This window comes from Cannabis sativa, chromosome 4 (genome assembly GCF_029168945.1).
Source record: "Cannabis sativa cultivar Pink pepper isolate KNU-18-1 chromosome 4, ASM2916894v1, whole genome shotgun sequence".
In the NCBI taxonomy this organism is placed as follows: Eukaryota; Viridiplantae; Streptophyta; class Magnoliopsida; order Rosales; family Cannabaceae; genus Cannabis; species Cannabis sativa.
In genome coordinates this window covers 81,380,815-81,393,435 of record NC_083604.1, presented here as the reverse complement: position 1 = coordinate 81,393,435, position 12,621 = coordinate 81,380,815, and the positions used below count along the sequence as shown (strand labels likewise).

The window sequence follows — 12,621 nt, the reverse complement described above, 5'->3', positions numbered from 1 at the left end:
TCACTAAGAGGTTGAAATTCCTCTCCATCAAATACTCTAAATCCTTAGGTATAATACCTTATTCCAAACTCCTAAAAATCTTTACCTAAATGTAGCTAAGTTTTATCTCTCTTAAATTAGCATTTATTTATTATATTTTTTATTTTTTGATTTTTTTTCTTTTAACTTTTTTTTTTTTAGTATGGATTTTTTTCTTTAACTTTAATTAATATAAAATATACTATTTCAACTATGTAAAAGAAAATATAGAGAAGTTGATGTAGGGGACAATGTCAAAATTTCACCAGATTACAGTCATAATAAACTCTCTTGTAAGATCTCTTTGGAACTCAAGAGTTTGAAAAAGTTGCAAGTTCTCAGCCTAGAGTCCAACAAATTGAATGGGCCAATTCCAACTCAATTGGGAACTCTTAAACTTTTGTACCAGCTTAATCTTAGCAATAATCATCTAATGGAAGAAATCCCTACGAGTCTATCAAACTTGAGTGGGCTACAACATCTTGATTTGTTGACAAATAATTTAGCAGGCAAGATACCGGATTGGCTTGGTAGCTTTGAAAATTTACTTAGCTTAAACCTTAGTCACAATGTTCTATCAAGTGAAATATCACTAGAGCTTGGAAATTTGGCCTCTTTGCATTATGTATTGGATCTTAGCAGCAATTTACTTGTTGGAGAAATACCCTCAAGCCTTTCTAAGCATACGGTTAATTTTATTTTTGGCATCTTTAATGTGAAAAAAATATTTTATAATTTATTATTTAAATTGATTTCCATATTTTGTCTATTTGACTTTTATATTAATTAATTCATTTTTAGAAAGAAAGTTGTCTAGCTTTTCTATTTATGAAAAATAAAAAAGGGTAAATTTAGTGACTCATCCCTTTTCCATCTATCTAACACTGTATTAATGTGATATTGTGTGAGTTTCCTATTGTGTTTGATCTGATTTTTTGAGTAGAAAATCAAAGCAAAATTTTCTTTTTCTATAAAAGGAAAGTCGCACTTACTGCTCACGATTTTGTAGGTACAGAAATAGAAATTCTTGAGTTGATTGAAGATCTATTTTAGAGAATTGTCTAGTGAGTTGTGGTCTTGTTCATAATCATAATCAACAGTTGCCTACTATGTTCATTTTTCAATCTTTTACAATTCATTTGTTAGGTTTTAGTTCTTTATTTTTTAGTTAAAAATAGAGATTTGGGAAAATAATAATTGGTAAGGTAAAAAAGATAATCTATGTAGGTTTGACAATTTTTTAATCAATCTATGTAGGTAAGTGGTAAGCCCTAAATATTTATGTACTTTATTCTAGCCGACCTATTTAAGATTATTTTATTATACTAACTTGAATTTGGTATACACTTTTCTACCTTATCTTTTGTTCATTACAAGGTTATAAATCATATGTGTTTCTTATAGTTTCTTGAAAATTATCTTTATTAATTAAACGTGTTACAAAAATTTAAAATATAACTCGCATTTAAAATCTCTAATCTTTATTTTAATTTATAATACAGTTCTCAAAATCATCATACTTTTTAAGTCAACAAAATATTTTCCCAGAAATTAAAAATAAAGAAAGTTGAAAATGTACTGATTCAAAGGTTCAAAGTTCAAATTATTATGTCCCTTTCACTAGGAATTTTCTTGGCTTAATTGAAAGGTTCAAAGTTCAAATTATTATGTCCCTTTCACTAGGAATTTTCTTGGCTTAATTCAATATATCTCTTGGAATTGAATAATTGGAATAATATTTTTCTTATCTCTGAAATTACAAAGAAAAGAGAAACCAATCACTTAAGAAAATGAAATGTAAATGATTTAATTTTTAGAGTCAAGAATGTGACATCTTCAATTTATTTTCTTATATAAGAGAATGAAAATAATAACCCAGTTTTATACCCATCAAGCTTTACAAAATAATTAATCAGTCATCACCATGAATAGTGTTCTTGTTTTTGTTCTTCTTCATATTTTTGTGTTGTCTTTGGTTCCATTGAAGATTGATTCTTCACCAAGAACACAAGCAGAGGCTCTAATAAGATGGAAGATGAGCTTGGAGTTGAAACCATCTTCTCTTGATTCATGGTCCAACAACAACATCATTAATCTTTGCAATTGGACTAATGTTGTATGTGATGGTTCCAATGGAGAAATCTCACAAATACATCTCTCCAACTTGGAACTCAATGGAAAATTGGACAACTTCAACTTCTCTCCATTTCTTAACATCACTGTCTTCAACCTCAGCAAATGCGAGCTCTCGGGATTTATACCAACAGCCATTGGTAATCTCACCAACCTCACTTTGTTGGATCTTTCTGAGAACTATTTCACTGGTCCAATTCCAACTTCACTGTGGAGCCTTAACAACCTCATCATTCTAGCCCTTTACAACAATAGTTTGAGTGGTTACATCCCACCAGAAATTGAAAATCTACAACTCTTGTCAACTTTTGATGTAAGCAACAACCAATTATCAGGAGTGTTGTCATCTAACATTTCCAGACTGAGTAACTTGGAGAGATTAAGTGTTTTCACCAATAATTTCACTGGTATGATTCCTTCAGAGATTGGAAACTTGAAGAAACTTAAAAGATTGGATCTTTCTAAGAACCATCTCACTGGTCCAATTCCAACCTCTCTATGGAACCTAAGAAATCTCATCTTTGTGCGAATTTTCGAAAATAATCTTTTTGGAACCATTCCTCAAGAGATTGGAAATCTAAAACTTTTGTCAACTTTTGATGCAAGAACCAACCAACTATCAGGAGAGTTGCCAGTTAATATTTCCAGTCTTAGTAACTTGGAGGTGTTCTCTGTTCATACCAATAATTTCTCTGGGACAATCCCTAGAGACTTTGGGAAAAATAATCCTAATTTGAAGATCGTTATGTTTGGAATCAACAATTTCTTTGGACAGTTGCCACAAGGTTTGTGTAGAAGCTTCAATCTAGAGTATTTGGGTGTAAACAACAACAGATTTACTGGCCAATTGCCCGAGTGCCTGAGAAATTGCACAAAATTAAGAAGAGTAAGGCTTGATGGAAATCGATTCAAAGGTGACATAACCAATGCATTTGGTGTTCACCCACGCCTTATTTCCATGTTCTTAAACAACAACCAATTCATTGGTCATGTTTCAAGTACATGGGGACAATGTCAGAATCTCACCAGATTACAGTTGGGTCAAAATAAAATCTTTGGAAGGATCCCTTCAGAACTCGGGAGTTTGACAAAGTTGAAAGTTTTGAGCTTAGATTCCAACGCGTTGAGTGGGGAAATTCCAACTCAATTAGGAAATCTAAAAGTTTTGTACCAGCTTAATCTCAGCAATAATCATTTGACAGGCAAAATCCCTACAAGCTTATCAGGTTTGAGTGAGCTAGAGGTTCTTGATTTTTCAGCAAACAATTTATCAGGTGAAATACCACACTGGTTAGGTAATTATAAAGGATTGGTGAGCTTAAACCTCAGTCATAATATGCTAACTAGTGAGATACCAACAGAGCTTGGAAATTTGGTGTCTTTGCAACATGTATTGGATCTCAGTAGCAATTTACTCATTGGAAAGATTTCCTCAAGCCTCTCAAGGCTTACAAAGTTGGAAATTCTCAACATATCTCATAACCACTTGTCAGGTAATATTCCACACACATTTTCCAACCTAATAAGTATAAGTTACATCGATTTTTCATTCAACAACTTGACGGGTTCAATCCCAACTGGAGGAATTTTCCAAAATGCAAGAACAAATGCTTATTATTATGGAAATGTTGGTCTATGTGGAAACTCTACAGGACTTAAGCCATGCAAAACTCATACCAGCAGAAGTAAAAGTGCTCTAATTTTAATTATTAGTCTCGTTTGTGGCCTAGTTTTTGTTACTACCATTGTAATCGCTCTCATATTGTGCCATAAATTCAAAGTGTTAGATAAACAAAGGAAAACTTCTAACCAAAATGACACTCGCCAATCATTGATGATATGGGAGAAGGAAGCAAAATTCACTTTTGGAGAAATTGTAGAGGCAACAGAAAACTTTGATGACAAGTATTGCATTGGGAAAGGAGGCTTTGGCACTGTTTACAAGGCTATATTGAGATCACATGAGTTGGTTCTTGCAGTTAAGCGGTTACACATGTCAGACACGAGTGATATTCCAGAAGTTAGTCGCATAAGTTTCGAAAATGAGATTCAAACTCTAACAGAAGTCCGACATCGAAACATCATAAAGCTTTATGGATTTTGTTCAAGAAACAATGGTTTATACTTGGTGTATAAGTATGCAAACAAGGGTAGTCTTGCCAAAGTATTATACGATTCAACAGATCTTGATTGGGATTCAAGGGTGAAAATAGTTCAAGGATTGGCTCATGCAATCTCATACTTACACCATGAATGTTCTCCACCAATTATTCATCGTGACGTGTCCTTAAACAATGTACTACTTGGCTCTGATTTTGTTCCCATATTGTCAGATTTTGGCATTGCACGTTTGTTGATCCCTAACTTGTCCATTTGGACAACTGTGGCTGGATCGTATGGCTACATGGCGCCAGGTATTACTATTTTAATTATTATTAATTAAGCATTTCTATTAGGCACGAGTAGTGTTCCCAACATCATCATGGTACTAGACAATACTTGTGACCTTATATATATTTTTTGTCTACAGAGCTAGCTTTAACCATGCGTGTGACAGAGAAATGTGATGTCTACAGTTTTGGAGTAGTAGCTTTAGAAATTATGATGGGAAAACACCCGGGAGAACTGTTGGAATCTTTATCATCAGCTCGTTCGAAAACATTATTATTAGAGAATATACTATTGAAAGATGTGTTAGATCAACGGTTGTTACCTCCTAGTACTGGGCGATTATCAATGGATGTGGTGTTAATAGTGAGCTTGGCATTGTCATGTACTAGAAGTAGACCAGAGTTACGTCCCACCATGCATTTGATTTCACAAGAATTGTCAACAAAGAGTGCTCGGGCTTCCATCATCTCTGAGCCATTCGAAACCATTACAATTGAGAAGCTTGCTGCACCTCTTTATGATTAGTAGTAGTAAGAGTAAATATTTATTTAACTAATGAGAATTACTCATGACTTGTATGATGTAACATTATGAGCCAATACATTTGCACATTAATTGCTTAGCAAAAATAAGAGAAACATCTCTCAACTCATCATTAAAATTACTATCAACCCTCCATTAAGAGGAATTGAAATTAAGAAAATTTGAGATTGCTCTTAAAAAAACTTAAAGATTGGACCCACACAAACATCAAATTTCCACTAAAACTATACAAAACATTATTTTGGTTTCATAATCTAACTCATATTGACTACAACTCAATTTGCAAAAAAAAAAAAAACTCATATTTTTCATGTCTAGTTTAGTATATTAAATTAGTCTAAAGAAAGAAAAATGGTAATATTAATGAAAACGATGGCAACAAGAGTTTACTGAATTATCATTTTCATTCAACAAGTCAATATGCGTAAAAGAAACTCATGATCATGAATGCTAAAGATATTGTTATTATGCACAATATTCCACTCTCTTATAGCTTGTATAATTTATTGATACTAATGCCAATTTGTATTTGAGCTTTAAGCATAATTTTCTAGATTAAATAAATACAGTTCTCAAAATGATCAAACTTTCTAAGTCAACTAAAACTAATTTCCTAGAAATTAAAAATAAAGAAAGTTGAAAGATTCAAACTTCAAAACCTCAAATCAGTATGTCATTTTCACTTAGAAAATTTTCTTGGCTGAATTGAATACATGTTTTGGAAAGTTGAAAACAGTTTTCTTCTCTATTGACTTTTAAGAGTGAAGAATGTGACATTAAATTCTCTTTGCCATTATAAAAGAGTGAATAAAATAACCCAATTTTATTCAGATCAAGCTTTAGAAACAGATCAATCAACACCATGAAAAGAGTTTCACAAACTCATTTCTCTGTTCTTCTTCTTATTCTTCTTATTTTTGTTTGGCTTCCATTGAAGATTGCTTCTTCACCAAGAACACAAGCAGCGGCTCTCATAACATGGAGGAACAGCTTGGTGTTGGAACCATCTTCTCTGGATTCATGGGACAGCAACAACATCAACAATCTTTGCAACTGGACTAATGTTGTCTGTGACGGTTCCATAGGAGAAGTCTCTCAAATAGACCTCTCCAACATGGACCTCAATGGAACATTGGACAAGTTCAACTTCTCTCCATTCCTTAACATCACCGTCTTCAACCTCAACAACAACAAACTCACTGGCTCGATACCAACAACCATTGGTAATCTCACCAAGCTCACTTTGTTGGACTTGAGTGAAAATTATTTTGAAGGAGAAATTCCAATGCAGATAAGTCAATTCTCAGAGCTTCAATATCTTAGTTTGGACAACAATTATCTTGAGGGTCCAATTCCTTTCCAGCTTAGCAATTTAAAAAAGGTATGGTACTTATCACTTGGAGCAAACTATTTGGAAAATTCAGATTGGTCTAAATTTTCAAGCATGCCTTCCTTAACCTACCTTGATCTTTATAAGAACCACTTTAGTTCAACATTCCCAGGTTTCGTATCAAAGTGTAGGAACTTGACCTTCCTTGACTTGTCTGAAAACAGTTGGACTGGGTCAATTCCACGATCTGTATTTTCCAATCTTGTTAAACTCGAATCTTTCAATCTCACAGATAACAAATTTGTGGGACATTTGTCATCTAATATTTGGAAACTTTCTAAGCTCAAACACCTTCATTTACACACAAATTTCCTCAAAGGTAAAATTCCTAGTGGAATTGGTCTCCTGCATGATCTTGAGGTTCTTGAACTACATGAAAATTCCTTTAGTGGGAGTATTCCTTCTTTTATTGGCCAACTCAAAAATCTATTACATCTTAAAGCTTTGGATCTTTCTTATAATAATCTCACGGGTCCAATTCCAACTTCTCTATGCAACCTCAAAAGCCTCATCTTCTTTTATGTAAATAACAACAATTTCACTGGTTCAATTCCTTTAGAGATTGGAAACTTGAAGAAACTTCAAATACTAGATCTTTCTAAGAACCATCTCACGGGTCCAATTCCAATCTCATTATGCAACCTCAAAAACCTAATCACTTTTTATGCAGATACCAACCAACTATCAGGAGTATTGCCAGTTAATATTTCAAGGTTGAGTAACTTGGAGGAGTTAGCTATTTTTACTAATAATTTCACTGGTTCAATTCCTTCAGAGATTGGAAACTTGAAGAAACTTAAAAGTTTGGATTTTTCTGCAAACCATCTCACGGGTCCAATTCCAACCTCAGTATGGAACCTCAAAAGCCTTACCTCTTTTTATGTAAATACCAACCAATTATCAGGAACGTTGCCAGTTAATATTTCAAGGTTGAGTAACTTGGAGCACTTATTTGCCTTTACCAATAATTTCATAGGTTCAATTCCTTCAGAGATTGGAAACCTGAAGAAACTTAAAAGAATAGATATTTCTGAGAACCAACTCACAGGTTCCATTCCAACCTCTTTATGGAACCTCAAAAACCTCATTGTAGTACATTGTTTTGACAACAATCTGGTTGGAACCATCCCGCCAGAGATTGGAAATCTAGAATTCCTCACAAGTTTTGATGTTGACACCAATCAACTATCAGGAGAGTTACCAGTTAATATTTCCAAACTTATTAACTTGAAGGTGTTCAATGTTCTTGGCAATAATTTCACTGGGGAAATAGATAGAGACTTTGGGAAAAACAATCCTCATTTGAACTTCGTCGGGTTTGCTGACAACAATTTCGTTGGAAAACTACCACAAAATTTGTGTAGCGGGTTCAATCTAGAGTATTTGGGTGTATATAACAACAACTTTACAGGACCATTGCCCAAGTGCCTGAAAAACTGCACCAAATTAAATAGAGTAAGGCTTGATGGGAATCGATTCACAGGCAACATCACCAATGCTTTTGGTGTTCACCCACATCTTGATTCCATTTTCTTAAACAACAACCAATTCATCGGCCACATCTTAAGTACGTGGGGACAATGCCAAAATCTCACCACATTACAGATGGGTCATAATAAAATCTCTGGTAAGATTCCACCTGAACTTGGGAATTTGATGAAGTTGCAACTCAGTTGGAAAATCTTAAACTTTTGTACCAGCTTAATCTCAGCAATAATCATTTAACGGAGGAAATCCCTATGAATCTATCAAACTTGAGTGGGTTACAGTATCTTGATTTGTCGACAAACAATTTAGCAGGTAAGATACCATATTGGCTTGGTAACTTTGAAAGTTTACGTAGCTTAAACCTCAGTCACAATATTCTATCAAGTGAAATACCATCAGAGCTTGGTAATTTGGCCTCATTGCATGAAGTATTGGATCTTAGTAGCAATTTACTTGTTGGAGTGATACCCTCGAGCCTATCCAAGCTTACAATGCTAGAAATTTTCAACATCTCCCATAACCACCTCTCAGGTATTATTCCACAATCATTTTCCAACCTAATAAGCATAAGTTACATCGATTTTTCTTACAACAACTTGACGGGTGAGATCCCCATTTTCCAAAATGCTTCAAAAAGTATTTATGATGGAAATCTTGGATTGTGTGGAAAAGCTTCAGGACTTAAACCCTGCAAAATGAAAAGAAATAAAACTAGGACTAATCTTATTTTAGTCATTTGTCTTGTTTGTGCTGGTATAATAGTGTTTGTTACTGCCATTGTAATCACTCTCATATTGTGTTACAAATTCAAAGTTTTGGATAAGAAAAGGAAAAGTTCTAACCTAAATGACACTCGTCAATCATTGATATGGGAGAAAGAAGCAAAATTCACATTTGGAGAAATTGTAGATGCCACTGAAAACTTTGATGACAAGTATTGCATTGGGAATGGAGGTTTTGGTACTGTTTACAAAGCCATATTGAGATCACATGAGTTAGTTGTTGCGGTTAAGCGGTTGCACTTGTCAGATTCAAGTGAGATTTTAGAAGCTAGTCGTATTAGTTTCGAGAATGAGATTCGAACTCTGACAGAAGTTCGACATCGAAACATGGTAAAGCTTTATGGATTTTGTTTAAGAAAGGGTGAAATGTACTTGGTGTATCAGTATGCAAACAGAGGCAGTCTAGGTAAAGTATTATATGGTTCAACAAATTTTGATTGGGATTCAAGGGTGAAGATAGTTCAAGGATTGGCTCATGCAATCTCATACTGTCAGACTTTGGTATAGCACGATTGTTGATCCCTGACTCGCCCATTTGGACAAATGTAGCTGGATCCTACGGCTACATGGCCCTAGGCATGGCAAATTGAAGCTTTTTCGCGGATCGGGTCGGGGCCCCGACCCGACGGGGCAGTCCCGCCCCGACACAATCGGGTCTCTAATCGGGTCTTTGCCCCGCCCCGCCCCGCCCCGGTTAAATTTTTTCGGGTCGGGGCTGACCCGATTCGATAATTTAAAAAAAAAAAAACCAAATTTTACTAAAACCCTAAATCCTTAAACGTTATTTCTTCACTGTCTCGATAATTCAAAGCCCCAGACCCCGACTCCCTCGTCTCCTTCCTCAAACGACATTTCTTCACTATCTCGAATTTCCAGCAAACTACTTGCAACGGTAATGTTCTTCTTCTTCTTTTATTTTTTGTTTTTTTTATGAACATTGTAATTTAGTTTGTTGGGTTGTTTATTTTTTCAAATTTGAGAGCTGGTTTTTGAAATACTTCCCTGCTTGATGAAGTTCTTGTTAGAAAAATTAACTCTTGATATCTGAAATTTCAGAGTTGCAGAGACAAGGGTTCCTAGAGAACTAGAGATATCTCTCTTTTCCTCCCTCTAATTCTCTTCTCCAGGTTTTCTTCTAATTTTTTTCTTTTCGTTTTCATGAAGCCATTTACTGATTTAGTATGAGATAAGATATGAAATGGGGGTATCCTATTTTTGTAACTTATTATTGCTTTAAATTTTGCGAGAGTGGAGCCAGCCGTGATTAGTGGTTCTTCGCTCTTTTTCTGGTCTCGCTCCTCTTCACACCGACCTCTTCAACATTGCTTCTTCAGGTAACTTGTTTAACCCTAATTGGTTTAAAAATTGGGTCTTTTACCCTTTGGTTGCTTGTTTTTGAATTTTATTAAGTCAATTGCTTTTTGTTGATATTGTTTATTGGATTCTGTAATATGGAATGAGCTCTTTAATCGTATTCAATTAATTTTTATGCTAATACTGTTTGATACTTTGATTAGGAATGTACTACAATCGACTGTGTAGTGTAGAAAGATGTTTTGGGTGTATGGTATCTTTGAGAATTGGAAGTCTTTTTTCTTTTTTCTTTCTCTGATATGTTTTTGGATAGAGAAAATTTATCATGGTACTAATGGAGAAATTGAAGGTGTTTGATTTATTATTTTGGATCTTTTCTTTTAGGCACTTTAATTTTCTGTCTTTGCCCTTCACCTAAACCATCAGTCATAATTTTAACGAATTTGAATCAATAAGCTAAGCTACTAAAAGTTGTATACTGTGAAATGGGCACATATGAGTTATTAGACAAAAGTCCTTAAATTTAACAATCTCAATAGTTCAGGGGGAATTTTTAACGGCCAAAAAAATTCAGGGGCACAATTTACTACATCTCAAAGTTCAGGGGAAAAATTACTAATTAGTCTTTTTCAAAAACAAAAGTGATATTTATGTAAAGCCCATCCCAAATGTGATAACAGAAAGGATATTTATACAACCCCAAAGCCTATTATGATGATACCGTTTCTTCTTGGTTCTCTCTCCCAGTCTAACTCGATCGCTTTCTCACTAAACCTTAGAAATATTATCAACAACCTGATCGCTGATCGGACATCGGAGCGGAGGCGTTTCACTCTCAGGTACCGATTTTGAGTTTTGAAATCGATTCTCTTTCTCTCTCTCTATTTTGTTGTTGGATATGATTTAGCCATTATCTATCAAATTCTATTTATTGAATATTATTTTTAGATTAGGAATTATTAAGAAAATATTTGTTTGTGAATAAACTAAGAATTATTTTAATTTTAAATATAGCTTCTCAAAATTCTTTTTATAATTAATTTTAGTTTTAATTTTGTAATTGTTAATAAACAACACAACGACTAATTAGTAAAAATAAAAACGACTTATTAATTCAAACGAGTGAAAATTTTAGACTCACACACAACGACTTATTAATTCATTTCATTGCTCGCTCTAGGTTTACAGTCTGTCAAAATCGCAAGAGCTGCAGTTACTTTGGCCACAGGACTGTTGAAGAAGGCAGGGGCTGAGGCTACTCTATAGTTTACTTAATCACAAGAAGCTTGATGACTGGAATTTCAGGATTCGCGAGCCTTGGACCTAAGACCAAGAACTTTGTAGTTGCCGGTGGATTGACATCATTCGTCTTTGGGGTATATTTCTACACAATGAGGGCTGTGGGAGGTACAGATGAGCTGCAAGTGGCCATAGATAAGTTTGAGGATCAGAAGAACAAGAAAGAGGCTGAACCAAATTTGCCATCAAAAGCTTAATAACATGTTTAATTGTACTTCGTTTGTTGTCTAAAACGGAAATAAGATTTTTTTCGATACTCTTTCTTTACAATAAGCTTTTTTTGCTGGCGTAATATGTAATATTTCTTCATTAAATGTCTAACACTACAGAAATTTTGTTCACTTACATGCCAAGCACATATTATTTTTAACCTTGAACGTTGGTAAAGAGAGATTTCAAAGTTCAAATGCAGTGAGTTTTATCAGGTTTGGATTTTAGATGGTTTATTTCTTATTTGGAACAAGGTTACTATACTCAAACTAGTGAAAATATAAAGACTTATTAAGAGTATATAAATCAGAGTCTGAAAACAATGGGAGGGTTAATGAAAGGTGTGTTCATAATAATGATCAATCTAACAATGGGAGGGTCTTTTGTAAACAAGATAAATCACAACTATTCCATTTCTAAAAAATTTTAGTAAATAACATATTACAAATATTAATTCCGATTATTTTTCATTTATTTTGTTACATTTCTCCATTAATTTATTCCAATTCTGATTACTGATTACTGTATAGTTAATGTGCCATAAAGTACTTAAAACGACACTTTTTTTTTTCCTTTCGTTGAAAAACACAAATTATTTATTTATTTACATTTTTACTAAAAACAATAATGTAAACGTACATCAACATGCAACCAATTAAGAGTTTATTAGACCATATTTAATATTTTTAAGCATATTCAGATTCAATTTAATTATATATTAATTGATAAATTTTACTATTTGATCTTATTCAATTTAATATTTTTAAGCATACCCATTATATGCCTTAAGTTAATTTAAATTATATGTTAAACTTAAGTGGAAGATGAAAGTATATTGGGCAATCCACTCATTAAATTAAGTATATTTTAATGAAATATAATTTGAGGATAGTTTTGAGTAATGGATTAAAAAAAAGGGTATATTGAGAAATACCTCTTTTATTTATTAATTAACCAAAACTATCTCTACTTTTATATTTAATTGAAACATACCTCTTTTTATATGTATTATACCCAAAATACCCTGATATAAGGGAGTCACATGGAGAGTAT

At 33.5% G+C, this 12,621-nt stretch overlaps 3 protein-coding genes across 10 annotated transcripts; all 3 read left to right on the top strand.

Moving 5' to 3' along the window:
* The first annotated feature begins 1,540 nt into the window (after nucleotides 1-1,540).
* On the top strand, nucleotides 1,541-5,153 carry LOC115712581 (MDIS1-interacting receptor like kinase 2-like). The gene is made up of 2 exons (XM_061114693.1): nucleotides 1,541-4,565; nucleotides 4,682-5,153. Exons 1-2 carry the CDS (start codon nucleotides 1,943-1,945, stop codon nucleotides 5,065-5,067), a joined length of 3,009 nt encoding a protein of 1,002 aa, XP_060970676.1. The 5' UTR covers nucleotides 1,541-1,942; the 3' UTR covers nucleotides 5,068-5,153.
* Nucleotides 5,154-5,903: 750 nt separating this feature from the next.
* On the top strand, nucleotides 5,904-11,728 carry LOC115714243 (LRR receptor-like serine/threonine-protein kinase GSO1). Of its 8 annotated transcripts, none has more exons than XM_061114995.1 (5): nucleotides 5,904-9,637; nucleotides 9,802-9,872; nucleotides 10,004-10,079; nucleotides 10,839-10,898; nucleotides 11,240-11,728. In XM_061114995.1, the coding sequence occupies exon 1, from the start codon at nucleotides 5,948-5,950 to the stop codon at nucleotides 8,198-8,200; it is 2,253 nt and encodes a 750-aa protein (XP_060970978.1). In that variant the 5' UTR covers nucleotides 5,904-5,947; the 3' UTR covers nucleotides 8,201-9,637; nucleotides 9,802-9,872; nucleotides 10,004-10,079; nucleotides 10,839-10,898; nucleotides 11,240-11,728. The 8 variants fall into 8 exon arrangements, with proteins under 8 accessions (XP_060970978.1, XP_030498729.2, XP_060970981.1 ...); XM_030642869.2 differs by having other exon boundaries at nucleotides 10,807-10,898; XM_061114998.1 differs by having other exon boundaries at nucleotides 10,000-10,079.
* LOC133037195 (MDIS1-interacting receptor like kinase 2-like) lies at nucleotides 8,215-11,555 on the top strand. The gene is made up of 2 exons (XM_061114062.1): nucleotides 8,215-9,151; nucleotides 11,365-11,555. The coding sequence occupies exons 1-2, from the start codon at nucleotides 8,215-8,217 to the stop codon at nucleotides 11,553-11,555; spliced, it is 1,128 nt and encodes a 375-aa protein (XP_060970045.1).
* Nucleotides 11,729-12,621: the final 893 nt, after the last annotated feature.